The sequence below is a fragment of the Cucumis sativus genome, chromosome 4 (assembly GCF_000004075.3).
Source record: "Cucumis sativus cultivar 9930 chromosome 4, Cucumber_9930_V3, whole genome shotgun sequence".
In the NCBI taxonomy this organism is placed as follows: domain Eukaryota; kingdom Viridiplantae; phylum Streptophyta; class Magnoliopsida; order Cucurbitales; family Cucurbitaceae; genus Cucumis; species Cucumis sativus.
The window spans coordinates 5,437,665-5,465,273 of record NC_026658.2 but is presented as its reverse complement, the minus strand read 5'-3'; the positions used below and the strand labels follow the sequence as shown (position 1 = coordinate 5,465,273).

Sequence of the window (27,609 nt, the reverse complement as noted above, 5' to 3'; positions counted from 1 at the left end):
GGAAGTGAAAAATATATAATTGATAAAAAAAGTGAATAGTCCCATATGCATAAAGAAAAGTAAAGAAAAAGAGAAAAAGGGGATATAATGAATGATGAGGTGATATGATTTGGGTATATGAATGGTTGAAGGGAGTTGGAGAGAAATTGGAAGTAATTAAGAAGAAGGGAGAGGAGTCAGAAAATGTGAGAATTGTGGTGAAGAGATTAGAAGGGTTTAGGGTACAAGATCTTGGTCTGGTTTATGGCGTGTACAACACCCTCTCAATTATTAAGTCAACCGTAATGGGTGATTTGAGGGGGAAAGAGATGCGCGTGAAGGGGAGGGAGAAAGAAGGGCGGTCGGGTTAGATGACTCACCTCCACTTTCGGCTTTATACGATCATGATGATGTTGATGATACATGATAGATGTAATAGATTATATATGTATCTATGTATGTACTATGTATGTATGATGGGATGGTGAATCAATATACAGATTATTCTTTTCTTGCTTCCTCACTCCACCGCCCCCCACCCCTTCTTTGCTTCGTTCAATCCTCAATCCTCAATCCTCATCCAATTCTCTCCAATTTTTCCATCAATATTAATATTTTCCCTCTTATTTTGAACATCATATCTTAAATAAATCAAACCTTTTTTTTTCTCTTTTCTTTTCTTTTTTGTACTTAATTTTATCCAATTCCTCCCATTTTTTGCTTCTCTTTCTTGTTAGAATTTGCAAAAGCGAAAGCTTATTAAGAGGGAAGAATACCCATTTGGTCTTTCTCCTTCTTCTTCTCTTTCTCTTTCTCTCTCTCTCGCGCGCGCTCTCAGAGAAGAACCTTCTGATCGTGTTCCTCTTCTTGGTAGCAAACCAAATCTTTCTGTCTCATTCTCTCTATCTCTACTCCGCATTTTGTCTTCTTTACTCTCCTTCTCCAATTCCCAGGTGGGTTCCATTCCAATTCCCTCTTCTTCATCTTCTTCTTCTTTCTTGTCTTTTATTCTTCTTTTTCTCTGCCTCAACAACCACTCAATACCTCTTCATTTCTTCTTTTCTTACTTCCGTCTCCTTTCTTTTCGAATTCTGTTCTTGTTTCTGCACTTGGGTCTATCTTCTTTTGTTGCTATTCTGCAACTACTTGTTTCTTTTTTTATAATTTGTATGGAAGTCTGTGTGTACTGAACTGCCTCGGGTTGTTTTTCTTGCATATCTTTCTCTTTTGATCGGAATTGGTTCTGCCTCTAAAAATTGTGGTGGGTTTTAACTCACAATGCTTCTGCCCGAAGGATTTAGGGTTCGTCCCACATTTTTTTATTTCGATCTTCGACCTTCGTGGCATTGCTTATTATTGAATTTCTTTCTCTCAATGGTTTTGTGCAGTATGTTCCTTTTGTTTCTTTCTTTCTGGTGATTGTTGTTGGATATTACTTGTAGGGAAGAAAAATTAGGGTTCTGAACATTGTGAATTTGCTTGGATTTTTGTTCTTTTTCTTTATTATGTGCTGAAGCTTATTTTCTCTCTCTTTCTTAGGGCTGGATTTTTTTCGGTTGAGCTTTCAAGCCTGGAAAATGTCTATGGTTCTTCAACTGATTGTACTATGCTAAAACAGGTACAGAGCTCTGACCATAATTCTCCAACCTTATAACCTTAGGGATAAATTTGGATAATTGGATTACAAGTTTTTCATTCTTCTTCTTCAATAATAATAATAAGTAAGAATCTGGCTCTCAGATTTTGTTTTTGTTTTGCTTTCACGTTATGCAGGATTGTGAAGATTTCAATTTGCCACGGATATCACGTATTGACACAAAAAAGTATCTGATGGCCAGTGTAATGTAGCATGAGGATAGTTTATAGCTTCAAGTTATTACATGTAGAAACAAGGAACTAGTATAACTCATGCGGTTCCTTGTTAATAAAAGCAATCGTTAGAAAGTTTTTGCTGATGCTTCTGTCAGCTTAGTTCAGCTCAAGAACTTGAACAATAATTGAATTCAACAAAATTCTAATTACATGGGTAATAAGCTTGGAAGGAGGAGACAAATTGTTGATGAGAAGTACACAAGGCCTCAGGGTCTTTATAACCATAAAGAAGTGGATCATAAGAAGCTTAGGAAACTCATACTTGAATCAAAGCTTGCTCCATGTTATCCTGGAGATGAAGAATCTGCCTCTGATCTTGAAGAATGCCCCATATGCTTTCTGGTTTGTCATCACCCTTCGCTTTGTCTCATTCGTTTTTTCCCTGTTTGGCTCTGGTGGATTAACGTATTACTACAAAGCTACAGTTTAACAACTCGCTCTCTCTCTCTCTCTTGGAACGGTTACTTGAATTTAAACATTTTTTTTTATTTCACCATTTCTTATGTTCTGAGTTCCTTTGTTAAATATCGTTCATCTACCAAATTTTTTATGCGACAAATTGAGATGTTATAGTTCATCTGTATTTTTGGAGGTTGTAACTCTTTTTCTTTTTTTTCCTCCTCCCTTTCAGTATTATCCAAGCCTCAATCGATCAAGGTGTTGCATGAAAAGCATTTGTACAGGTAAAGTGGGATAGATTTCACCAATGATTTATGATGTGAATTTCAATGTCTGATAAAGTTCCTTTCTTTTTCCAGAGTGTTTTCTACAGATGAAAGTTCCAAATTCTACTCGGCCTACACAGTATCCTTCACCATGCATGTCATACCTCCATGTTTATATTATGTCTTTTTTGTTTACTTTAAAGCTATTCACCACTGGCATGCTTGTATATCTTAACTTGAGGAGATGTCCTTATTGCAAAACCTCAAATTATGCTGTGGAGTATAGAGGTGTGAAATCAAAAGAAGAGAAGAGCTTGGAGCAAATTGTAAGACTCGATAATGTCATGTTTGGTATTGTTATTTATTGGAACTAAGGGATATCTAAAGCTTTTATCCCAATGGAAACCTATGATTAAACGACATTTATTGAATTTTCCAGGAAGAACAGCGTGTTATAGAAGCAAAGATTAGAATACGGCAGCAGGAACTTCAGGATGATGAGGAAAGAATGCAGAAAAGACATGAATTAAGTACCTCTAATGCTGATACTACCGTGGAGAATGGTGAAGACAGCCCTGCAGCTGGTTGGGTTTTACATCATTCAGGCGTTTTGTATTTGTGAATTTTTTTTTTTGACTTCTGAGAAATATTTATCATCATTTTATGCATTTCATTTTGGCAGTTCCGTCTTCTCAATCTCCTGCTGAAGATGAGGAAATAGTTAGCTTGCAAGATCCTTGTATGACCCAAATCAGACCACCGCCACCTCCTATTCCTATTAGAAGCAACAGGTGCTTTTCGCTCTATTCTGATTATGTTTCTCTCAATTAATGTATAGGTTTGCCATTAATGTATTTCATTGATACTTGTGCTGCAAATAGAATTTTTTTTCAACAATTAGTTGAACGATCAGACTTAAATTGAAGTCTTTTGTTCTTCAACATCAATTTTGCATACACAAGCACATGTCAATTTGCTTTGCTTGAAAAACGCTTCTGCCAACAAATAATCTCTCTCTGTCACACACACACACACAGAATTCTAACAGTCATTAAATGATCTCCATGGTTCAATTTAAGTACTCAAATTCTTCAAATGATCTTCTACCAAACATTGCTCTCCCAGAAATTGTTACTAGTACTCGTTGCTTTATTTCCTTGCATTCTTTTTGGATAGGGAATAAGTTATTCAGATTGATATAAAAATTCTCTCTTTCTAACAAGGATACTGGATTTAAAAAAAAATAAATTAAGAACAGATAATTTCATATATATTTAGAGGTAGCTGCTCAAAATGGTCATACTGGAAATAAGAGTGATACCTAGCATATCCTTATTCTCACCAAATCTCACATTAAAGCTTATTTTTGTTTCCAACCTCCCCAAATATTGATAACAGAGATTTTCCATAAAGCTTTGGCTTTGGCCTATACCTTGAAAGGTTGGCCAAGGACCAGGATTGGAGAGAAGTAATCATTAACATCCAATGTCATACGTGAGCTAGTTTCATCTGGAGGAAGGTCTTTTATGACGTTGAGGAGATAGAAGAGATTATTTCCTTTTCTCTAGCTTTGTGCCAATAACAGGGGACTTTTGAGTGGGTAAGGAAGGATGATACCATTCCAACCACTTGCATTTGCAGATGATCTGAATGTTTAGTTTGGATCATGGGGAGTAACTACAGAATCAAATGATATTCCTTGATTTTTTAGGAAGGCTTTTCAGCTTGAGTACTAACATGGCTAAATCTATGCTAGTAGAACTCAATACTGATTATTGGGATCCATATGATCTAGTCTGTTCACTTTATTTTTTTTTCCGTTTCAAATCCATCGAAGACTGCCCGTCTAGGGTGGAGAGAAGAACTGGAGATCGGGTATGGGTGTTGGCTTGGGAGAGAAGGTAATTGCCATCTTGTTAATTGGAGTATCATTTCTTGAATTCTAATAATGGTCGTGGTCTTGTAAGCTTTGGAAGCACGCTGTTGCTCTCCAATTGACTTTGATAATTTTCTCAGTAAGGAGAGAAGAGATGCGTTGGGAAAATATATATGTTAGAGCAGTCTATTTGGTGGTCATGGATAAGTGTAGGCTCATTGGTGGAAGAAACTACTGGGGTTTCATAAAATTTCTTAGTAAAGAAGTTGGCAGTTGAGTGGGTTTCTTCTTTTGAGACTGGCTACAGTAACAAGATTTCATTTTAGAGGACTCCTGGATTAGAAAGCAATCTCCACAGATGTTTTTCTGAATAAATGATGGCTTAGCAGCTCCAGAATAGTGCAGAAAGTATAGGAACTACCCGATGGGAGAACTTTAACGGATCAAGAGGCTTTTGAGTGGGAACTACCCAAACCAAAGTTACCAAACTAAGTGACTCTAGAAGATGTGGTCTTGAGAATTCTAGCTGAATATCAGTGGAAGTTTATTTGATAGTATGTGGTTCTATCTCAAATTAGTCCATCTATCTTATAAGGAGTGTTTCTTTCATTTGTTCGTTATTGTTCTTATTAAAAAGAAAAAAGAAAAAATCTCGATAAGGATTGCGATTCCTCCTGGTCTTTCAATGTGGATTCTCAACATCTCAACATCTCAGCAAAGTCTATGTTCTAGCAGTTGACAGCTAGGCATATTGTCTTGCATTAGTCTTATGAAAGCTGTTTGAAATTTAAATGTTCCAACAGTGTTAAGCTCATTCAAGCGAATCGAGTGGACAGTAGTATAAGTCTAAATACTTCGAGGAAATATTTCCTATTTGTTTCTTAGTGGTAGCATTTCGTGCGAAGGAAACAGGTGACAGGTTCACATGTATCCAGTGCCCCTGCACTGAGAAATGTTGGATGAATCTTTAAAATCAATCTCTTGGCATTTTTTTGGAACGTGCTGGAGCTTCCCTAGGCAAATTCAAGGTTTACCTTGCAGTCACAGGTTTGAAGGAAAAGCCAAAGTCCTAGAGCCAATGCAGTGCAAACATTATTGTAATGGATTTGGAAAGAGACAATTTTAAAGATAAATCTAGAAATTGGGAAGAAGTGTGAGGGTTAGGAGCTAGACTTCCGTGTTATTGGTTTAGTTTTCTGGATGTTTTTACAATTTTATTTTTATCAGTTTTTTTGTTATCTTTCCCTTGGCTCTTTAGGGATCTTTGTCCTTCTGTATTTCTTATAATTTCCACCAATAATTTCTGGACACTCTTCCACTCTGTTTGGGGAGGCGAGAGAGGGGTTGGGTGCGTAGAAAAAAAATCCCAAACCATCCATAGGGTTGCTGGCTGTTCAAGTAGTTTCCTTATATTAAATGAAAAAACCCAGTCTTTTTCAAAATGGAGAAAGCATGTCAGATCAACTATGATTCTCTTAAGTTTAATTGTTTGATGTGAAGGACATTATCAGTTAAAGATTTTTTTTACTGGAAAAATAATATAAGCCTAGAGTCAACTAAAATTTAGTGAAATATTAGGATTCTTCATTGTACTTCACTTACCATGCTAGGTGACAGAAAAACATTTGGATTTTCTTTGCCACTCTTCATTTTGGAGGTTCTAGTCCCAAAAAAAATTCAAGGGTTTTTAAAACAACTAGACTTATATTCTTAAAGTTAATACAAGCCTCTTTTTTTAATTAGAAAGCATAGGTTCTGGAAGTTTTATTTATTATTTTGTTATAGAAAAATTTCTATCAAGGCCTTTGGAAGACATGTCCTTTGGGGACGATAAGGGGGACGGGAGATGGGAGTACAATTCGTACCTTTTAAACCCCAATTTTGATTATTTTGACATAAATGTGATCTATGGTCTTCTGATGATGGTAGGTTGTGATGTGTATAGCCAGAACTATATAAATATCTACATATTGATAAAAGCAACTTTTATTGAGAAAGAAATGAAAGAATACAACTGCATGCAAAAAATCAAGCCCACAGAAAAGTGACTCTCTACAGAATTATATTTATATGCTGTGGCCCTACTTTATGAGATGGTTGGTTTTTCTGGCTGGAAGCTAATGAACTTCCATTTAGAAATTTCAGGGATGATGAATTTGATCTGGATCTTGAGGACATAATGGTCATGGAAGCAATCTGGCTCTCAATTCAGGTAAATAGCTCACTGATAAATTGTAAAACTATTCTATTGATTTTTCCCCTCTTATACCGTTGGTGGAATTCTCTTCCCCAGTGTCTTTTATGGCATTAGAGACCTATTAGTTCGATTGAAGAAGTTGTTTATGAAGATTTTAAAAAAAAAAGGTTTTTATTTGCTCCCCTGATGGAAGATTGTAACCAGAGAATTCATAACTATCTTTAGGTGTACCGTGTATGTGTCATTGTGTCACTATCCTCAATATTTTCTAACTATTAAAACCTCGTTTTGTAATTGTCATCTCTAGTTTGCTTTCTGTGTATTAAAGTTTTTTGACTGCATTTTGATTTTGATTTTGCTTCCTTGTATTCTTTCCATTATGCTGAATGAAAGCTTGATTTCTTACTTGAAAAATTAGGATGATTTGTTATCAACGAGGATATTAACTCCACATTGATGTCTCAATGAACTTTGACATCTATTATATAATCGATGGAACCTCACAATTTTGGTAAGCTTCTCTAGTGAAATTTGTTGTTGGTTTTAGTAGCCTGAGGGAATTGCGTTCCAATTACTGTGTAGGGCTTTTCTGTTATTGAATGGTCCACAATCACGGAAAAGTACATCAAGCTTCCCCAACCTCAAAATTCAAAGAGGATTCCCCATCCTCACTTTCCTTAGGTCAATGGATTCTTTCTTCTCCTTAGGACTCTTGTGGAAAACATATATGCAACTTTCTCCAATAATGTGAACTGCTAAACCTTCCACCTAACAGCTAAGCTTTTGGGTATAATTGGTGATTTAAGGTGGTATCAGAACAGGTGGTCTAGAGAGATATTGGGTTCAAGCCCTTGCAATGTGATTTTTTCCCCAATTAATATTCATTTCCACTTGTTGGGTTTTTCTCTCCAAAAGCGAGAGATAGTGTTAGATATTATATTAAATTTGCCTAGACCCACACACTTCAACTTTTGGGTTGAATTGGTGAATTAAGAATATAGTATATATATATATATATATGTATATATTTCATTTCTTATCACACAATTCCTTTGAGTAAGATCTTAATAAAGATGCTATTATATAACTATAACTATAACTACAATACCCCAAACCTCCCACCATTCCTATTTCCTACAAGTGTGTTGAGAAGGAAAACTCTTGTATTTCTGTCGAGCTGTATCTTCCAACAGATTGATCTTGTGGCACTGTGCAAAAAGGTTTCAATTTTCCTTTGAGGTTACTTGCACTTAACTCAGACACACCCCTGAACATGAGAGAACTTGGGCAGACTGGGAGCTGCAGAGCAGGTTCCATCACGTTCAAATGAGGAAGAGAATCCTAGAGCAGTTGTGTTAGTGTAGCAATTCATATAAAAAACTTTGGATGTTTGTGCTGGCTACTACCATCCGTACCAGTTCTGCCAAAGTTAAAACCGAATGGAGCAACTTATCATGAATGGGATATCTTTCAAAAGATTCTTTCAGTTGCTGTGAGGTAGATTTGGTTGAAGAAGATAGCGACAGCCTTCTGACTTCAGTCTTTGATGTCTTCTTGCTGAGAAAGAAAAGTGTTCCAACATATTCATGAGTCGAGCCCTCCTTGAATGAACGCGTGGGCATTAGCTTGGTCATCACCGCATGCTGCATACTCTGAAGTTCTTGCTGTGTGTAATTGGAATAATCTTGGCATTTGGCTGCAAGATGGCAGCCCAAGGAGAACCAAATTAGTGAACCAAGTATTATTTCAAATTTTAGACCATCTTCTTCAGTGCCTCATGTAGAACATTTTACTTTCTTTGTAGGAGCCATGATGATTTGAACTTCCAACTCCAACTTCACCTAAGTTTACAATGGCCCTTCTATCCGTTGGCTTAATTATTATGGTTGACTTAATAATAGAATAGCTACTATTAAATTTATGTACATTGTGTATTGAGTGTAGGACTTCAAGCTTCATTTGTACGGAAGACAAATAGTGGGAGTTTGTAGCTTGAAAATATGTAAAAATGTTTATGAATCTAGTAAAGAAAAAGAAAAAGAAAGTATTGATTATTTATGCTTTGATGGTTTGCCTCCTAGCTCTTTCACATTTGAATAGCTGTAGTATGGTTTTGTTCATGGTTACTTAATTAAATTGTATAAAATTTGTAATCTTCAGGAGAAAGGAAGGAATAAAGATCCCGTTTATGCTGAGGCTGCTTCTTCTGATCAATATGCCACAGAAGGTAGATATGTCTCTCCAGCCACCATTCCGTTGGCTGGAACATCATCATCCCCATCTGGAGGTCTTGCTTGTGCCATAGCTGCTCTTGCAGAACAGCAGCAGATTGGCAGGGGACCATCATCCACTTGCACAAATGGAGATTCACCTGTTTTCACCATGCTTCCTGGAGCCACGGAATTCTACAACAGGATGAACACCAATGTAGAAAACTATCCACCCACCCAAGGCTCCATCAGTGCAGAAAACTATGCACCTGCACAAGTTTCGACAGTCGACACAGTACCAGACTGTAGGATGATCTTAACAAGAAATGATGGAGAGTGGAATCTCGACCATCAATCAGAAGAAGCTGAAGCTGGGACAAGCTACCCAACATCAGACTTGAACGAAGATAACAGTACTGAATGTGCTCTACCCACAGTGAATGCAATGGATGGTGGAAACCAAGCAACAATACCCATCATTCCTCAAAATTTTGAAGAGCAGATGATGCTGGCCATGGCCGTTTCTCTAGCAGAGGCTCGAGAAGTGTCTACCGGACCAGGGCATTCCTGGCAGGAGTGATATTGTGATCATATCTAAACTGGAAGATTCGACTGTAATCAACATGAATATGGCTGGCAGAGCAATGGTTGTCGAAGCGGAACTGGCTAGCTAGGGAATTCAGACAAAGGGGAAAGCAGAGAAAGGAGTGGCACGATGCTTGTTTATTCAAAAGTTGAAGGTAGCGCAACTCCTCCTCCCCCAGCCCCTCGGGTGAAAAAAAAAATGAAGGGGAAAAAAATGGAATACAAATTCTTTTAGTGAATTAAAAACTTGGTGGTTCATTCAAGTTCATGGTTGCCAATATGTGTCTCTCTTTTTTCTTTTTTTTTTTCTTTTTTTGATTAAGAAATGATTGTGAAATCTTGTTTCAGCTTGTGGAAGGAAATTTATAGTATTTTCTAGGGCACCCTGTACCTGTAATGTATGGTCTATATGTAAAGTATTTCTCCCTCCAATGTTCCTTATTCAACTTTCTTTAAAAAAATAATATGTTTATACTCCCACTATTTTTACTTTCAAAATGATAATGAATTAGTATCAAAATGCTAAATGAATTGGTATCGTAGTTTAAAAAGTATTATTATTAAAGAAAATAAAATTAAGAATATCGTAGTTAAAGTATTATTTTTAAAGAAAAGAAAATTAAGAATTTGAGTGAAATGAAATGTTGTGCAAGTTTGAAGAGCATATCTCCAAGTTTTTTTTTTTAGAAAAACGCGTGGACGTCCCTCATCCTCACTCACTGTGTGGCTTATCCTTTTTTTTATTATTAAGTTCTCTCATCGTTCTCTCTTCGACGAGTGTAATTTCCAATGGAAATGGCGAAGCTATGGGTTGTAGTGAGCTTGGTGATGATGATCTTGACGCCCGCATACTCGGAGTTTCCTCCGACCTGCAAGCGCATAGAGTGTCCTAGCTACGACGTCATCGGCACCGGCGATGGGTTCGAGATTCGGCGCTATAATTCCCCTGTTTGGGCCTCCACTGCTCCCATTCCCGATATCTCTCTCCGTGAAGCCACCAGAGCAGGCTTTCTCCAGTAACCTTCTACTTCTCTCCTTTTCCTATTTCTTACTTCTTATTTGAATCCATCCATCCTCTTAGGTTTTCTTTTCTCCATTTTCTCAAAACCCCTAATCTTTCATTCTGCATATTTTTCTTCCTTTTTCTGTTATTCTCTTCCTAATCCAATTTAGCCCTTTGTGACCATCTCTTTTCTTCTATCAAATTCAAATGTCAATTTTTCTTTTTCTTTTTCTTTTTTTTTTTTTAAAAAAATTGTTTTGATTTCATTAAATTTTAATACTAATTTTCACAATCAATATAAAATCACTCTCAAATCTAAAATGTAAACATTAAATTATTATATATAATATACCGAAAACTGAAGCTTTTTGGTTCAAAACTCCGTAGTTGAATTGTACTTTAAAGAAACCTATTTAAATAATCTCAATTACACTATTGACTTTAAAAGTCACCATTTCTTTTACAAATACTCTAATGGACTGGAATTTTCTCCTTCAAATCATTTAATATTTGAAAAAAAATCAATAAAAAACATTAATGGAAACTGTGAATGAATTCTTACTTTAAAAAAAAAATAGCGTAATAATAGTTTTCCATAACCGTCTCTCTCAAGTCCCCACTCATCCCTCAGGCCTCAATAATTATAGTCTTCGTAAGAATTCTTTTACACTTATTTCTTTTATTTATGTTTATTGGGTTTTTTCTATTTTCTATATGTAGTTGTCCTATGGACGTTTAAATTAACATTTTATGTTACAATTTATCTTCTAGCATATCACATATATAATGTTATTTATGTTGTATTTATCTTCTGAAACTTTATTTATTGAAACTAATTTATACTATATATATCTCATATATAATGTCCAAATTAAATATATATATATATATATGCAATAAGTAATCGGATATCTGTTGGATTCTAAAAAATTATGATTTATTGAAAGTCACTATGAGCTATGGTACTTAGTATACATGGGGTTTATTTCTATACTTGTTTTCAATTTTAAATGTATATTGTTTTATTTCAAATAATATGAGATGTCTTCCATATTAGTTTTATATACATGTGATTCTTTCCTAGATAATCTGAGTATATACAGTGATTAGTTTATATTCATATAAATGAATATATTTATAATCTGAACATAATTACCTTAACAAGTTCCTAAAATACAGTGGTTTTTTCCTTGACAGTTAGAGAATACAAGAAGAAAGAAAAAACATTAAATTAAAACCTCACTGTTAATTACAATTCACATTGTATTTAATTCTACAAAAATAAAATAGCACTGTTTTGGTAAAATCAACGACAATATTTTAATGTTAAATCATGGTAGAAAAGAGTATCAATTAATTAAAGAGAGAGTGCTACAGAGTTAAATTTGTCTCAAATTCTTTTTTGTAGAAACCTATATATGTAGATTAATTCAAGACTATGAAATATTGCCTTTGAAGTAGGGTATTGTAGTGAATTGTAGTGAATTGTAGTGAATTAAAGAAACATTTTGAATATTAATATTTAGGAGTGAATTGTAGTCTCTCATTTCAGTATGGAGTTGATTTAGATGATGGGTTTGGTCCTCCCTATCTCCTCTTTTGGTAATGGTAATGGTAATGGAACTCTAAGCTTTGGGGTTGGGCTTTTCTCTTTAGTTCAAAATTTTCCCTCTACCTATGTTAAATAAATAAAAGTTAGTATAAGTCTCAAGTATAACATATAACTCCTCTAAGAAACTAGAGAAACCTTAAGGAGGAGTAGGTATGTAGTAGTTCCTATCAACTTTCCTGAGTATAAACTCATCTAGTTCGATTAAGACACTATACCATCCATCTAAAAGTTGGGTTAAAAGTTTAGCTAAAAAGTTGGGTTAAAAGTTTAGCTAAAAAGTTGACTTTTAAAGTTGAATGGTTTCAAGCAAAATATTTTGTTAAATTAATAGTTCTACTGTTATGAGTTTGTGTTCATTTTGAACCTTAAAATGTGTGTAGTAAGTTATTAAACTTTTAATCTTATGTCTAATTTAGAAAAGTAAAGTAGATTCAAACTTATAAGTTCATCTAACTTATAAAAGACCACAATATTACAGTACTTCAACCAAGAAAGTATCTTTTTATTCCCAATGATAAAGATATTTTATGAATCAAATTTGTCCTTTGAAGATTAAAGGACTCTCTTAAAGGTGTCAGTCATTGTAGACAATTCACGTCTACTAAGGAGTTTGATGATTACTTAAACATCTTTTCTTTTTTTTTTCTTTTTTTTTTTTGAATTTTCGATCACTTTTAGACCTTTCATCAGTATTGCCTTGAATTTTTGGCACGGCTACTTAGCTAATTATTGGTTCTTACTCGGCATTGAGACTTATTAGACACCAAACTTGTGGTTCAACCCTACATTTTTTCACCTTGAAGTTGTTGGTTTGCATCAAATAATTTCTTGAACTTTTAATTTGATCTTGATTTGATTCAGTAGATTGACTTGGTTTGCTTCTTTCATTAGATTGTTTGATTACATTCAAGGAAAGAACAGTTTCAACGAAAAGATAGAAATGACGGGACCGGTGATCACAGAGATTTCTCCGAGCGACGGACCTTTTTGTGAATCATCATTTGTTGTCAGCTTCTACGTTCCGAAAATCAACCAAGCAGATCCACCACCAGCCAAAGGGCTTCATATACAGAGATGGAACTCAACATATGTAGCAGTTAGACAATTTGGAGGATTTGTTACTGATGCAAACATTGGAAGTGAAGCTTCTGCTTTGGATGAAAGTGTTTTTGATACAAAGTGGGGTGCAGCAATCAGCAAGAGCCGTGGCGCTGCCGGTCCTTCCATTTATACTGTAGCTCAGTACAATTCTCCTTTTGAGTTTGAAGGTCGAGTCAATGAGATTTGGTTCTTGTTTGATATTGAAGATGTAGCTGCTCAGGCTTAGAATATAATTTTAGTGTTTTATGCTAAATCAAATCAAAAGACTCGTTCTCTTGATCTTTTATGATCCAATCCTTCAATAAAATATATTCACTTTCCTCTGTCTTTGGAAGTTGTACACATTGTTCTTTTGTTTCGTTTGTTCAAATGTTGAGTTTTAGTAATGCCTATGCATTTCTATTCCTACATATTAGTTTCCAATGACTTTTTCATCACTTTGACATGGAAAGACTAATGGTATAACTAGAAATAAAAAAAATAATAATAATAATAACTAGGGTGTAGCTACACTACACCCTTTGGTTTTTCCAAAAATTCATTATTCTTGTTGAGGGGTCTTAGTCTACTTGTCGTTCGTGCAAAACAAATAATTATATCTGAGACAATGTTAACAAAAGACATGTCTCAACCGAAGGTTCTTAGTTATATGAAATAAAAACCTTATTGTTATATATAACTTAAACTTACTTTGAAATCGAAATAGAGTTGAGATGTAATTAATAATGAATGTATTTAGTTTATATACAATTTAGTGTGTGGATGTGTCTGAGGAAAAGATATAAAAAAAAGAAGAAGAAGATAGAGAGTGGGGGTAAGGAATGTGAAGGGGGAGGGTAGGTAGGAGTAGGAATGGAGTAAATTTATGTAAGATGAGGTATGGAAGAGGTTGTTTTCAACCTCATTTTCACCCCCACCCCCACCCTATATTTTGAGTTTGACTTTAATACAAACGTAAAATGAAAAAGGGTCACGTTTTAGGGACCAAGATTGAGAAGAATGTGACGTTTGAAAACCAAATGGGTGAGACCACACGGAAACATACGCGCTTTCCCCTCTGCGCCCTCTCTCTCTCTCTCTCTTTCTTCATATTTCCCTCATAATAAATTCTCACATTTAAAACTAAACTTCTACCTCTCATTATCCTTTTCTATTATTCTCTCTTTGCCATTTTACCAATATATCAATGCCACCTCATCTCATCTCTTTTTCACTTTCTTTTCATTGGGGTCTACATTCTAACACCTTACCCACTCCCTTTCACGTCTTACATTTTACTTTTTTTATCTACCTCATTCTTCTAATCTAAAATCAAATCCATGATATCTTTCCCCTCTACATAAGGTAATGGAGAGAATGAAAATAAATAAAATCAAAAGAAAGAAAGAATAAAAGGAGGAGAGGCAAAATATATATATATATTTGAAAACAAAAATAAGAACATCCCGTGAACTGAAGTAAGTACAATGTTAAGAAAGAAGTTCTCTGAAAAGAGTAAAAGGAAAGCATGGTCAAACTTCAGAAGTCAATATTGTAAAGTTGTAGGCATAACACATCTATTACTACAACATTTTTCTATTAACATATAAAGATATTGTGTAAGATTGAACGAATATATAAATAATATTGTTTTTGAAGTGTGTTTTGTTTGAGCCTTCAGGTTATATCTTATATTTGCCATTGGGTCACGTGATGGGCATCCCCATGCTTTTCATACTTATCTCTCCAAGTGAACACTTCAATTAATTACCTTTTCTTTTCTTGACCCAAATTAGCCTTCTTCACTCAATCCTATTAACCCCTCAAATATTCAACAAAACTTAGAGGCCAAAACCAAAAAAGAAGAAAAAATAAAAGTTTAGCCAACCTCTGCTTTTTTACCCAATTTTTCAACTGCTTAAGTCTTCATACTTCTTGAGACAGCTTGACTCATATTCATTCATTTCCACATCAACATTCTTTTTTAAAAAGTATATATGTTAATTAGTAGGAGCACATTAACTAAATGCTATCTAGGTAATTTTAATTTTAGAGAAAAATAATAATAATCATTTGTCTTAAGTAAATTAGTATTTGAAGTTATTTTTAAACCATGATTTTCCAAGGATGAGAATGTGAAAGTGAGATATGAAGAGAAAGAACATACAATTTTAAATTTATTTTAGTATTAAATTTGGTACCATAATTTAGACAAATTTTCACAACACAAACATTAGCTATAGCTATAGTATATATTATATATTTATATTTGTTTACTCATTCAAACATGTTGAGACAACACCTCTTCTTTTCTAGGGAGTCACACACTTATTAAAATATACCAACACCAACGAGGTGTACTATTTCCACAATTGAGTGAAAAAACAAATCATTTCAATTTAAAAATGAAAAAAAAAAAAAAAAAAAAAAAAACAATGGTACGTAGACTTTGTATTATGAAGAAAAGATAGGTATAATTACAAGGAAAGAGCAAACAAAACCAACTATCCAAATGCAAACTTGGATTAAGTTTGCCAAAGGATTTGTCCTAAAACCTAATTTAATAGTTGAAAAAGAAAAAGAAAAAAGAACATTTGGGTAGCTAATTAATTAATGAAGGAAAGTATTTATATAAGAAATATATATTAAGGAATAAGGTGAGGGGATATAATATATATTATGAGGCTGCAATTCTTTCAAAGTGAACAAGCCTGTTATCTGCCAACCTGGAGTTGTAAGCTGATCTTTTGTACTCAAACCAAGTAAACTCTTTGTACAAACTTCTTTCTTCTCCTTTCATAAGTGAAGGCAAAGGAGCTATTTTTTCACTTAACGGTGGCCCACCAAAATATATCATTGAAATTCTTGACTTCAAGCTGTTTGTCAATACCCTATGCTTAACACTTTTGAATCTTCCATTAGTCATCACCTACATATCAAACATCATACCCAAATTTCTTTTTTAAAGAACTATCCATTTTATTCACATTTATATATCATTGGACCTATGCTATATTCCCAAGTACCTTTTGCTATTCGAACATAATCTCTTTTTTTTTTAAGGAAAATAACCAGCTTTTGAAAAGAGTATGGCAAAAATCTTAAAAGAGAAGAAACCTCAAATTTTGATTCTTTTTGAGTTATCAAAGAAACAACATGAATGGCTTGGGGAGATTTTATCTAAACACAAAGCCAGCTGACCAGACATAATTATGATTATTAAGATCATGTCTGGTCTATAGAGATTAAAGAATATATACATATATACATATATATATTTAGTATAAAGATTGACAAATCAAGAGAGAAAGAGAGGGAAAAAAAAAAGAAAAAACTACAGAATTTTTATTTTAATTTTAAGATTTGGAATGGTTAGTGGAAACTGTGATGTATGTGTTTTATTGTTGTACCTGTAAAGAGTCACCAACATTGATGAAAAAAGAGTTTTGATCAGGAGGAACAGAAATCCAATTCCCATCAGCAAGAGAAATTTGAAGTCCAGAAGTATTATTTGATCTTAAGACCGATATAATCTGTGGGTCTGTATGTTCTCCAAATCCAATCATGTTCATCCCTTTCAAGGCTTGAATCTGTGGACATGGCGGATAATGGTTCACCCTAAAAACAGAGTCACTCTCTTCATCCATCACCAGTTTACTGAACACATTCCTCTGCTGAATCTTCAATCCTTCCGCCATTAACTCAAGGATTTCACACGCCATATTCCTCACAGCTGATATGTAATTGTTCACAGCAGAGCTACAATACCCAAAAAGAAAAAGAAAAAAAAAAGGAAAGGAAAACAGAGAACAAAAATCAGAAGAAAAAAAAAAAAAGAGCGTAAGAGAAAACAGAGCATGGAGATTTGGGTGTTTTTGTGTTACCGGAGTTTTTGTGGGTCTTGGCCAAAAATGGAGAGAAACCCATCGGAGTTGGATTCTAGGTGTGTGTTTAAGAGAATGTATTCGACCCAGCCCACGTCGCCATTGCGGCCAATTTGTTTGTTGCCATAGCCAAAAGGGGAAGGAGGAGCAGCTTTTTGTTTTTCAGAGAGGGGAAGGGAGAAGAAATTAGTGGATTCTGATTCGAGAGTGGAGATAAATTCCATAGGAACGCCATGGTTGACGACTTTGAAAAAACCAAGTTCTTCACAGGCTTTAACAATGAGTTGTTTAGCATCTGGTGAAGAAAGGTCTATTAATGGAACCTCCGAGAGAAATGCTGGAGAGGAAGAAGCAGCAGAAGCCATGGAATTTCTCATGAAGGAATTAGAAGACAACTGTTGGATTGACTGTTTGGACAAAATCACCATTGGATTTGAGTATGGAAATTTTTGAGAGAAGAAGAAGAAGGAGAATCAAAGTCTCCCTTTATTTTCTTTTCTTGTTTAAAGAAACAGAGGAAGAAAAAGAGAGTGTGAGAGATTTTTGCAAAAAAGAAGAGAGCCTTTTGAGTTTAAAGTTCCCTTTATTTCTTTTTCTTTTTCTTTTCTCTCAATGCAATGTTGATAGAAGGAAGGAGAGAATGAGGGTATTTATAAGAGAGAAAAGGAGGGAGAGGGAGAGAGAGATAGGGGTGAATTGGGAAATGGGGTTTTGGAGAGATAGAGAGAGAGAGAGAGAGAGAGAGTGGTTTTTCTAATTAAAAAATAATTCTTTTTTAAAAAAATTAATTGAAGAAAAAATTGAAAGTGTTTGTTTTAATTTCCACATTGGAAGATGGGGTTTTACATTGTGTTGGGATGATGTATATAAACAAAGGTTTGGAAAGAGAAAAGAAAGGGGGGGGGGGGGGGGGGGTGGGAGAGAGTGATAACTCAGATTTTCTGGCACTAAAAATAGACATTGACAAGTTTTATTGCATTAAAAGGAATTGGTCACATCAACTAGATTCCTTGGATAGTTATCCATTCTTTTCTTTCCTTTTCAATAATCTTCCTCTTCTCTTCTCTTCTCTTGCAACCAAATTATACACAGCACACATCAACAACACAAAGTACAAAATCTCACTTATTACATTTCTTCTTTTCTTTTCTTTTTTTTTTACTTTATAACTTCAAAAGGCGTTTAGTGATGATTTGAGTTCACTATAACACATTTTTTATTTGATTCTATAATGAGTGTGATTGAGTTAACTTTAGAAAATATGTGGATTTGTCAATCCCAATCTTTGAATTCTACTTATGGAGATGTGAACTAATCAAAAGTTCTCTCCTAATGAAGATTTGAAAAAATCTCGAAAGTGATTAGCATTTCTTCCATCGTTAAAAAAACTGAGGTAGAGAGAAACTAGAGAGCGACATCTCTTTAATGTCAATGCAAATGGTCAAAGAAAGTTAAACAACAATTGAAAGATAATCGTTAGATAGAGAATGATTAGTAATGCATAGTTGATAACAAAAAAAAAAAAAAAGAGATGAAGAATGATTGAAAACGCCTTCAACTAGATGAAGAAAGAGAAATAGAGAGTGATTAGAACCTTTTAATTAGAGAACATAGAGATAGAAAGTGATGATAATTTCTTTTATGAAAGAGAAAGATATAGACATGAGTCGTTGATTGGTTTATTTCTTTTGAATTAGATGTGATCAATATAATAATTTTATTATTAATAATAGGTATAATATTATTGGTTCATATAATTCTAAATTTGCAATGATAGTGACATAAAACTCACACAATTGATTAAAATAAAATATGATAAAATGGGTGTGAGAAAGAAAAATTATTCAAGACAACATGAGTCATTCGTATAGTTTATAAGTTAGGTTAACTTTTTCCACCCACCACCAAAGCAACTAATCAAAAGTTCCATATACGTTTCCTATGACTATACCTAGAAATCATTTTCACAAGATATCAACCTAATTGAGTCAAGCACATTTATCCATGTTATTGAATTTTTTTAATTTATTTTTTCCTTTTCTCTTAGTGGTATTCTATCAATTAATTAAAAGCCAATAATTAACACATACCACACAAAAATAGAAAGCCTCTAAGATATTTCAAACAAATATGGAATGGGAATCTCGTCTCTCCTAGCTAGCACCCCAATATTGAATATATTAGCCTTTTCTTTTAGAATCAATTATTGGTTTTATGGATCAAGTTTATTAAGTTAGTAAGGTTTTTCATATACATGATTAAATAATGAATTCCTTTATTAATCTTTTTGGAGATTAATGAGGTCGTTTTCAAATATAAATCTAAATAGAAGTTAATATTAGTTTTCTTTTTCTTTTTTTAAGAAAAAAAGCTCAAAGATATTCAATATAGATACACTAGAATATTTCACATTTTTAATTAGCATCCCATCATGTCTTGTACTAAAACATGTAATCACTATATAGTAGAGAGTTGACTGAGAGCTTGTAGTTCATACACACAAGAAAAGTTAAAGATAAGTCCATAAAGAGAAAGATATAATAAATAAAGAACCTAGAATTACATGAAGGTAAAAAGATTTGAAGTGATAATAGGGCGTATAAAAGAGCACGAAAGTAGAAAGAGTGATTTTAGAAGGTTGGAGGAGGTGTATGATTTGATTGGGAAGAGAAGAGAGTGATTATTGTTAATATGAATTGAAATTGAGAGTAACAAAATTATAGTGAGAATAATATATATAAAAAAATAATTTGAAGATAAAAAAAAAAAGGGTGAATAACATAGGAAGCAGTAGTAGTATAAGTTGATAAAAAGAAGAGGTGAAAAGGGATTAAGATGAGAAGCGAAGGTGAATAATAAACAATAAATGAAAGGGAACAATAAATAGAAATAATTAGGGGAAAAGGGAGAGAGTGTGGGGGCAAAGCAATGAAGGAGGAGGTTGATATAGAGAGACCCATCTTAAGATCCTTTTCGTACCAAAACCCTACTCTTTTCCAGAAACCTTTTTTTTCTTTTTTTTTTTTATTTATTTCAATATGGGACCACCAAAACAAATTCTTCTTTTTTTTTTTAATTAATTCTTATTATTATTAATTTAAATATACATACATATATATATATATATATATATATATATATATATTTAAAAAAAAGAAAGAAAAAGAAAAGAAAAGAAAAGAAATGGGGTGAGAATGCACACGTGTTCAAAAGAGAGAGCCCACGTCAATATTGAGAAAATAATCAGATGAAAAAGGGAGAAATGTGGATAGTCCGTGTGTGATGACGTGGTCGACTACCATTCGCAGCTTTCTCTGTCGGTCAATACTGACCCAAACACCAAGAAGAGAGAGAGAGAGAGAGAGAGAGAAAGCTATGTGTTTTCTTTTATTGCTTAATTATACAAATTTTATGGGTTATTATTGCCAGGTTGGCCAACCGCTTCCACACTGTTCTTTTTTCAATCATCATTCCCTTTTCTTTTCTTTTTTTCTATAAACAAATTCCTCAACTCTCTCTCTCTCTTCTCGTTTTTTGTTGACGTGGCATTCCTACTTTGATGGTGAGTTGGCATGATATGGTCAATAGTTGGATACGCTAACAATAACATGCCACGTCAACATTTTCTTCATTACCTCTTCTCTCTATTTAAATGGCTGCCTTAGTATTTACTTTTTTTCATTTTACTCTACATCTTTTAATTCATCAAATCTTTTATGCACTTATTTAGATTCAACTACTTACTCATACCATATACAATAATTTTTTGTTTTGTGCAGGTATGATTCAAAAAGCCATAAATACAAAATCACTTCTAAACGATGAAGGTTTAATTTGGTATATCAATTTTTTTTTGTTAAACTAGTTCACTTCACCAAATCCTGCATTTTTTTATGTATTATTATATTTAAATTATAGATTTGAAACAATATAACAATCTAATAGCAATTAAGATAGGTTTAAACAAATTACTTACAATTTTTGTTATATTATTACACCAATTTAAGTTGAAGTATTTATAAATAAAAATAGCTTGTATTATTTATATTTATGGTTGTGATTTAGACTATAAATATGAAACGTTATAATCTGACTATATAAGTTTGAATGAATGTTCATTTATTTATTTATTTATTTCTTTTGTAAAATTCCATAATTAAATTTATATTGTATTACCCTTTTCAAATAGTAATTACAATTGCTATGACCAAACAATAATAAAGAATACTACATAGCCACTAACTTTCTAATGTTTATATGTGTAAATAAGTATATATGCTAAATAACAAAAATACATATGATTAAGAAAAAATAAAATGATTACAGATATATGACACTCAAAACAAAAGGTATGGTGAGGTTCTTTTGCTTTGATTATATTGTAAAGCAATACTTTTAACATAGATTTGACATAAAATTGATATTTAATTCAAACTATAGTTGAGGAACAAGTCTGAATTGGCTACTACATACGACACTTGATTATATATATTCTAACTTTAGAAAATACATATTAAATTTTTTTTATCTATTTTTAATGAGATTTAAAATGCTTTTGGTATGATTGATTGAAGAACATGTAAAGAAAAAGGGTACATTAAACCTAAAAAGGCATCTAACTACCATTTGAGATAGTTTGGTGTTAAGGGCATGCATGAACCTAGCCCATGGGGCAATTTTATGCCCCCAAAGAATTATGAATAAATGCATTCAAAACTATGGAAGGTTTGCTTTTTTCTTTTCTTTTCCTTTTTCTTTTTGGTATAGATCTTAGATGGAAATGAGTCAACTTCATAGTCTTCACTAAATTATCTATTTGGTAATGATTGTCACAATTATTTTGTTCTCATCAGAAGTATAGAATTTTACTCTATTATTGAATTTTTTTTTCATGTGTGTGCATGAACCTACCCATTTGCCCCCTCAATATATTAATCCAACCAAACCAAACCCTTGTTGATATTTAAGGTATGGCCTTTGCATTTCTTTTCTCATTTTTAGATTTTTTATAAAATAAATTGTATTTTATTTTTCTAAATTTTTTAATATTTCTAAAGTTAGAATCTACTGTACTTGTGCTTTTATTTTTTCACGTATATATAATATTTTAACATTTTACGTAGGTGTTAATTCTTTTTTAGTTCTACATAAATGGTACATCAACCTTTAGTTTTTAAAAAAACACTGGCATTTTATTTAATAAGCTGACTATTTGATAATCAAGTTATCTTATTCTTATTAATTATTATAAACAAACAATTATTGTAAGCCATATTCCATCATATTAAACACATGTAAAAATTAAAGTAGTGAATATAGGAATAGCTTAACTAGCATTTGACTTATAATTTATTGGTTGAGAAGTTAAAGTTTGAATCCTTCACTTGAATATTGTTGATAAAATAAGGTAAAATGAAGTGATTTTCTTTTTAATTTTAAAAATTGTCATTATCAAAGAATAAATTTTGTCAAGGAAAGATTGGCTTTTATTTTATTTTTTTAACAATCTAATCTCTTGGTATCTCAATTTCATTGTTGGTCAAACCATGTGTATCTTAATTTGAATTTGAATTTCTTTTTTGTAGACCAATTAGTTTAATTATTGGGTTGTTGAGGAAGGAATTTTATATTTGGATTAATGTGTTCAAATAATTTGATGATTACATAATTTTTAATAATAGTAATAATAATAGTGAGAACTTGACCAATAATTGTCATGTTAGATTAATAAATGTATTGGTGAGATTGTCTCCATGTCTAGGAGGTAGGGTTTTGTACATTCTTTTTATTTGTTTATTATTTGTTTATTTTATATGATTAGACTGCATAATCATTTGGATGAGGAGATAATTTGTTTTCTTAATCATTGATATAGTGTTTCCATTATTCATAAGATGTTTTGTTGTCTATTTTACTCCAAAACACCAAAAAATAATTTTGATATTTAGCAGATATTATAAAATATATAGATTAGAGTGAGCACTATAATTTTATGTTTGGGTTGAATAAAATTTTGACGTAATTAAATTCAAGAAACTGCTGATGTGTAATTGATCAATCAATCAAATTCCAAACTTAAAATTGTAAAGGCATATATATTGATATATTTTGAAAATTAAAAAATGAAAAATTGAAGGCAGTATAAGATAGATGGGATGTGATTTGGATGGATGAGATCTATAGTAAGTAGAAAAAGTAAAAAGAGAAAAAAGAAAAGGTGAAATTAATAATAGGGAAGATGTGACCATTTGATTATGTTTGAAAGAGAAGCATTGTTGGGCATTAAATGATGAAATTAAATATTATAGAGAGATTGATAGCAATTCTTGTGTTCCAAAAATGACCAAGTAGATAGTACGATATTAACAACTAATAAGCATACAAATTTTGGTAGACATCATAAATATTGTAAGGATGGCAAAATTTGTAGGTAGGGAATATCAACACACATCCCATCCAACAAAAAAATCTTAGTATATGCTATATATCTATATATATACAATACCTCAAAATTTAGACTTTTCTTTTTTTATGAAAGTAAATCATTAAACCAAATGAACTTAATTAGCTTTTGGTTTGCTAACACATTTGGTTCTTTCATATATCAATTTCTTATAATAGTTTGCATCCTTGAACTCTTTGATAAATTCAAAAAATAAAGGTAAAAAAAATTTAGATATGAAAGTAGTGTTTATAAACTTTCATTTTCAAATTTTAAGAAAAATAATCAAATTGGTTACCAAACATACATTAATCAAATGACTATCAAGCATAGAATTGAAACTTTAACTTTTAATGGCCTGTTGAGAATTTCATACTGAAAAAATGTTGACGTGTCTTACAATCTTAGTGTATATATGAGTCATTTTTCTTATTGTCAAGAGATCAAATATTTTTTAGATGAAATTTCATGTTCAATTAATATAATATCAAATCACTCAGTAAACTAAAATGACTACTCAGTCAATAAAATTTGATCGAAGATCAATTGTAAATCTAAAAGAAATAACTATCTTGAAGGTCACATGAATTTTGAGATAAACTCTAGAAAACTTTATATTTATCTAATCTAACCAATCAAATAACAAAACGTATATGAAGACTAGTTAAACTATATTGTGGTACGGAAATCTACCTACAAAATTGGAGAAGAAGAGAGCATCCACGAATGCATATCCTAATGTTCTCCGCTAAAATATATATATGTTTTGGTATATTATTGACAAACAGCTCATTGATATGATTTTGATGCACCCATCCATCTTCATTTTGATGTGACTTATCCCAACATTTTGGCTTCCCCTTTCTTTGAATGTTGTACACACAAATTTATTATGGATATACCGAAGCTTCAATTTAAATTATGTATGTATTAAGGTCAATAAATTGTAGAGTAAACTATATCTTTTTCAACCTATATACTATATTTTTTATTCATTTTGTTCATAACCATCTAACAAAATGTACATGAATATTTGTATGTATAAAAAGTGAGACAGTATATTGTAAATTTAGTTTATAGAGATGATAGTCACTCTCTCAAACAATTCAAAAAATGAGAACAATGAAGTTATCTAACAATAATTCCAGTTTGTTTTTAGATCTTGTTGGTACCTTATAGTACTTGTTATATTATATTATAGACTGTATATTGGATTATTGAAAAAGCAATAACTTAACATTAAGATAAAACAATGGTTAATCTACATATGGTTTGAAATAAGACACAATTATAATTGTTATTGTCCTAGGTATACAATAATAAATTGCATCTGTTTGTGAAAATAGCCATATTTATGAATTTGATACCATAAGGTCAATTGTCCCATTTTGCAAAGTAATCAAATAAATTCATGTGTTGAAATTAATGATTGAATGCTCATTCATGTCTAATTAGGTAAATGAAAGGCAGGTGATGTTTTCTCTTTTTCAAAAGAAGTAAGTTTTATATGTGATCAAGAATGAGACATGTTGACTCACCATTGGTCAGCCATTTTTCTTGCTTACCTAATTATTCAATATTTCAAATATGCTCTATTTCATTTATTTAAAAGTTAGTCATATTACTTTTAAAATAAAAAATAAAACATTCCTTTTTAAGATAATCATTTTAAGAAAATATATAATCAAGCTTAAACTTATCCTTAAAGCAAGAGTGTTAATAAACCGAATAGAGATGATTGAAGAGAAGAAAAATGAATTAATATATATACATACATACATATATGTTGCATGAAGAGATAGATAAGGAAATGGATGACTCTCAAAATAATAATAAAATAAAAATGAAGAAAAGGTTGGCCAAACATATGTTTTGAAAATATATGAGTATTGTTTAAACACATGTGTGTTGACAAATAAAAAAAAGTGGAGACCCATCTCTTAAATTCACCTTAACAATCTTAAAAGGGTGAATACCTTCCTACCTTCCTACCTTCCTACCTCTACACTTAAATTAATGCCCCATTTTTTTTTTGTACGAAAACAACCAATTTTATACAATTAAATATAAAGAAATTAAGAGATTCGAATCTCTTTAACATAAAAGATAAAAGATCGAATAATTAGATAAATCAATGGACCTAAAGAACTATATATATAAACATACGAACCAAAAATAAGTTCAATCACAAAGAATAATCTTCATCTCAAAATTCCAATTACAAGAACACTTGTTCAAAGCTTTTAGCCACTCACACATTTTAGTGTCTTTTTAATGAGACAATTTAAAACAAAAAAGTTATTTTCTTAAAAGAAAAAGGTAATGACTTTCATTTTAAATATAGGACAAACCCATAACTCTTCTAAACATTTTTTTCATGTTGAATAATTGCACTTTTAATATTTTGTTAAAAAAAAATCCAACTTCTTTCTTTCAAACATTTTAAAAAGGTGATGGGTAGGCAAATTTTGTTTTATTTTATTTTTATTATGTTTTATAAAAAAGGAAAAAAAAAACTATTTTAAAAAAGATTGTCAGATGGTTCTTTCTCATTGAATTATTTATTTGTTTTGAAAAAAAGTTTATGTTTTCAACTTTTTCTAGATTGATCTTCTAGAAATTGACTATTCATAAAAGTCCATATCAATCAATTGTCAACAGCCCACACACTCTTCAATGTAAACTTTCTTATGTATAAAATCAATTATATCTAACTATTTTTTTTTTTATTTTATATCAACCTACACAAAAAAAACTACTAAAAATAAATGGGGTATATGATCTTTTTTAAAGAGGGAAGGTTAGGTATTTTTTAGGATTTGAATGACTATGGATTAGTATATACAAATATATGATCTTTCAAGGTTGGTGAACATAAATTTTACAAAATTTCTATCCTTCAATTTGTTGTATTTATCTTATATGAATTAAGTTTGTTTGCTCTAATAATAATTTGGTTGTTACATCATTAATTATGATGTGATTATGAGAAGTCCATTTGTCTTGAAAAATAATAATTGTTAAACCTTTTAAACTAAAAATGAAAGACTAAAACTCTGTCAATTAAGGAGATTAGCATTAATTCTATCTTAATTAAAAATTTATCTTTATCTTGAACAACTCAATCATTGTTGTTACATAAAATTTTAGATTGTCCTAGTGTTGTCTACTCTTGGAAACTATTCATAATACTAACAAATTAATTCTCAAGAGAATCTTAACATATTTATGATAGATTTTTCTTCCTAACAAATGATGACAAACGTTGACAAATTTTAAAGGTGTGGGACTAAATTGTTAAAAAAAAAAATCAAATTTTATTGTGCATAAAAGGTTATTTTTTTATAAAAATTTGGATAGGAAGTATTTATTTTGAAGTGATTAAACTCTTAAAAACTAATAAATTGTAAATTAAAGAATTGTTGGATTGCTCTAGGAAAAATAAATATTAAAATGTTGAACAAAAAAAGGAGCTTGATTATTTGTGTCATCATCCCAAAAACGTAGGCATTTAGATCCAATTAATTATTATGATGCCTTATTACATACGTGTATATATACATATTATCGAGCTTAATGTATAATTTGTTTGGTAATAATTATGTAATACCCCTGTACACCACATCTGTTTTTTAGATTATAAATAATTTGACATATACATTCATCCACACATACACACATATATATATATGATGGTGGAAAAATAGAACAATATAACATAAAAGGATAAAAATAAAAAAGCACACCACCAATTAATAATGGAGCTTTTAAGTAGCTCATGATAATCCATATGTATACATTTAACACGTGATGGAAGAAAACAAACATTATGACATGATTGATGTCATCATGACAAAAATACATGGGTTATCCGTGACTGTTTGATGTTTACGTTCTCAACCAATTCCACGAAATAACTCATATAACCTACATCATTTCTTTGTAAAATTGATAGAATATTAAATCTTAGACAGATCATGACCACCATATTGTAGGACCTAATTATGCTAAATAGAATCCAGAGTCGCGATAAAACTTAACAGACCCTACAACATTATAGTGTACATCAAGAAAACATGTAAGATATTAAATCTTATGTATGGAGTTAGCAATGGATTAAAATCATAACTTTATAGAGTATTTTATCTTTGTGTTAATCTACGATAGTTAATTTTGCATACTATACAAGAGATCAATCATTTAA

The 27,609-nt window shown here is 31.7% G+C and overlaps 3 protein-coding genes across 5 annotated transcripts; 2 read left to right on the top strand and 1 right to left on the bottom strand.

The window, feature by feature from the left end:
* Positions 1-514: 514 nt before the first annotated feature.
* Positions 515-9,867, top strand: LOC101215345 (E3 ubiquitin-protein ligase DA2L). Of its 3 annotated transcripts, none has more exons than XM_011654972.2 (10): positions 515-932; positions 1,519-1,597; positions 1,753-2,193; positions 2,483-2,534; positions 2,610-2,655; positions 2,761-2,842; positions 2,956-3,100; positions 3,199-3,307; positions 6,529-6,604; positions 8,750-9,867. In XM_011654972.2, exons 3-10 carry the CDS (start codon positions 2,002-2,004, stop codon positions 9,377-9,379), a joined length of 1,332 nt encoding a protein of 443 aa, XP_011653274.1. In that variant the 5' UTR covers positions 515-932; positions 1,519-1,597; positions 1,753-2,001; the 3' UTR covers positions 9,380-9,867. The 3 variants fall into 3 exon arrangements, with proteins under 3 accessions (XP_011653274.1, XP_004137251.1, XP_011653275.1); XM_004137203.3 differs by having other exon boundaries at positions 517-932; positions 6,538-6,604; XM_011654973.2 differs by lacking the exon at positions 515-932 and adding an exon at positions 945-1,281.
* Positions 9,868-10,028: 161 nt separating this feature from the next.
* LOC101215585 (heme-binding protein 2) lies at positions 10,029-13,434 on the top strand. Its single transcript, XM_004137204.3, has 2 exons — positions 10,029-10,400; positions 12,891-13,434. Exons 1-2 carry the CDS (start codon positions 10,174-10,176, stop codon positions 13,324-13,326), a joined length of 663 nt encoding a protein of 220 aa, XP_004137252.1. The 5' UTR covers positions 10,029-10,173; the 3' UTR covers positions 13,327-13,434.
* Positions 13,435-15,756: 2,322 nt separating this feature from the next.
* Positions 15,757-17,328, bottom strand: LOC101215820 (gibberellin 2-beta-dioxygenase 1). Its single transcript, NM_001305711.1, has 3 exons — positions 16,964-17,328; positions 16,490-16,838; positions 15,757-16,008 (listed from the first exon to the last, which is right to left on the bottom strand). The coding sequence occupies exons 1-3, from the start codon at positions 17,326-17,328 to the stop codon at positions 15,757-15,759; spliced, it is 966 nt and encodes a 321-aa protein (NP_001292640.1).
* Between the last annotated feature and the right edge of the window lie 10,281 nt (positions 17,329-27,609).

Bases quoted from the DNA above. Each gene is read 5' to 3' on its own strand.
- LOC101215345 (XM_011654972.2), top strand. From the start codon at position 2,002: ATGGGTAATAAGCTTGGAAGGAGGAGACAAATTGTTGATGAGAAGTAC. The intron at 2,656-2,760 runs GTATCCTTCACC...TAACTTGAGGAG, and splicing joins AATTCTACTCGGCCTACACA to ATGTCCTTATTGCAAAACCT. The intron at 3,101-3,198 runs GTTGGGTTTTAC...TCATTTTGGCAG, and splicing joins TGAAGACAGCCCTGCAGCTG to TTCCGTCTTCTCAATCTCCT.
- LOC101215585 (XM_004137204.3), top strand. From the start codon at position 10,174: ATGGAAATGGCGAAGCTATGGGTTGTAGTGAGCTTGGTGATGATGATC. The intron at 10,401-12,890 runs GTAACCTTCTAC...TTCTTTCATTAG, and splicing joins ACCAGAGCAGGCTTTCTCCA to ATTGTTTGATTACATTCAAG.
- LOC101215820 (NM_001305711.1), bottom strand. From the start codon at position 17,328: ATGGCTTCTGCTGCTTCTTCCTCTCCAGCATTTCTCTCGGAGGTTCCA. The intron at 16,839-16,963 runs GTAACACAAAAA...TGGGTATTGTAG, and splicing joins CAAGACCCACAAAAACTCCG to CTCTGCTGTGAACAATTACA. The intron at 16,009-16,489 runs GTACAACAATAA...TTTGATATGTAG, and splicing joins ATGTTGGTGACTCTTTACAG to GTGATGACTAATGGAAGATT.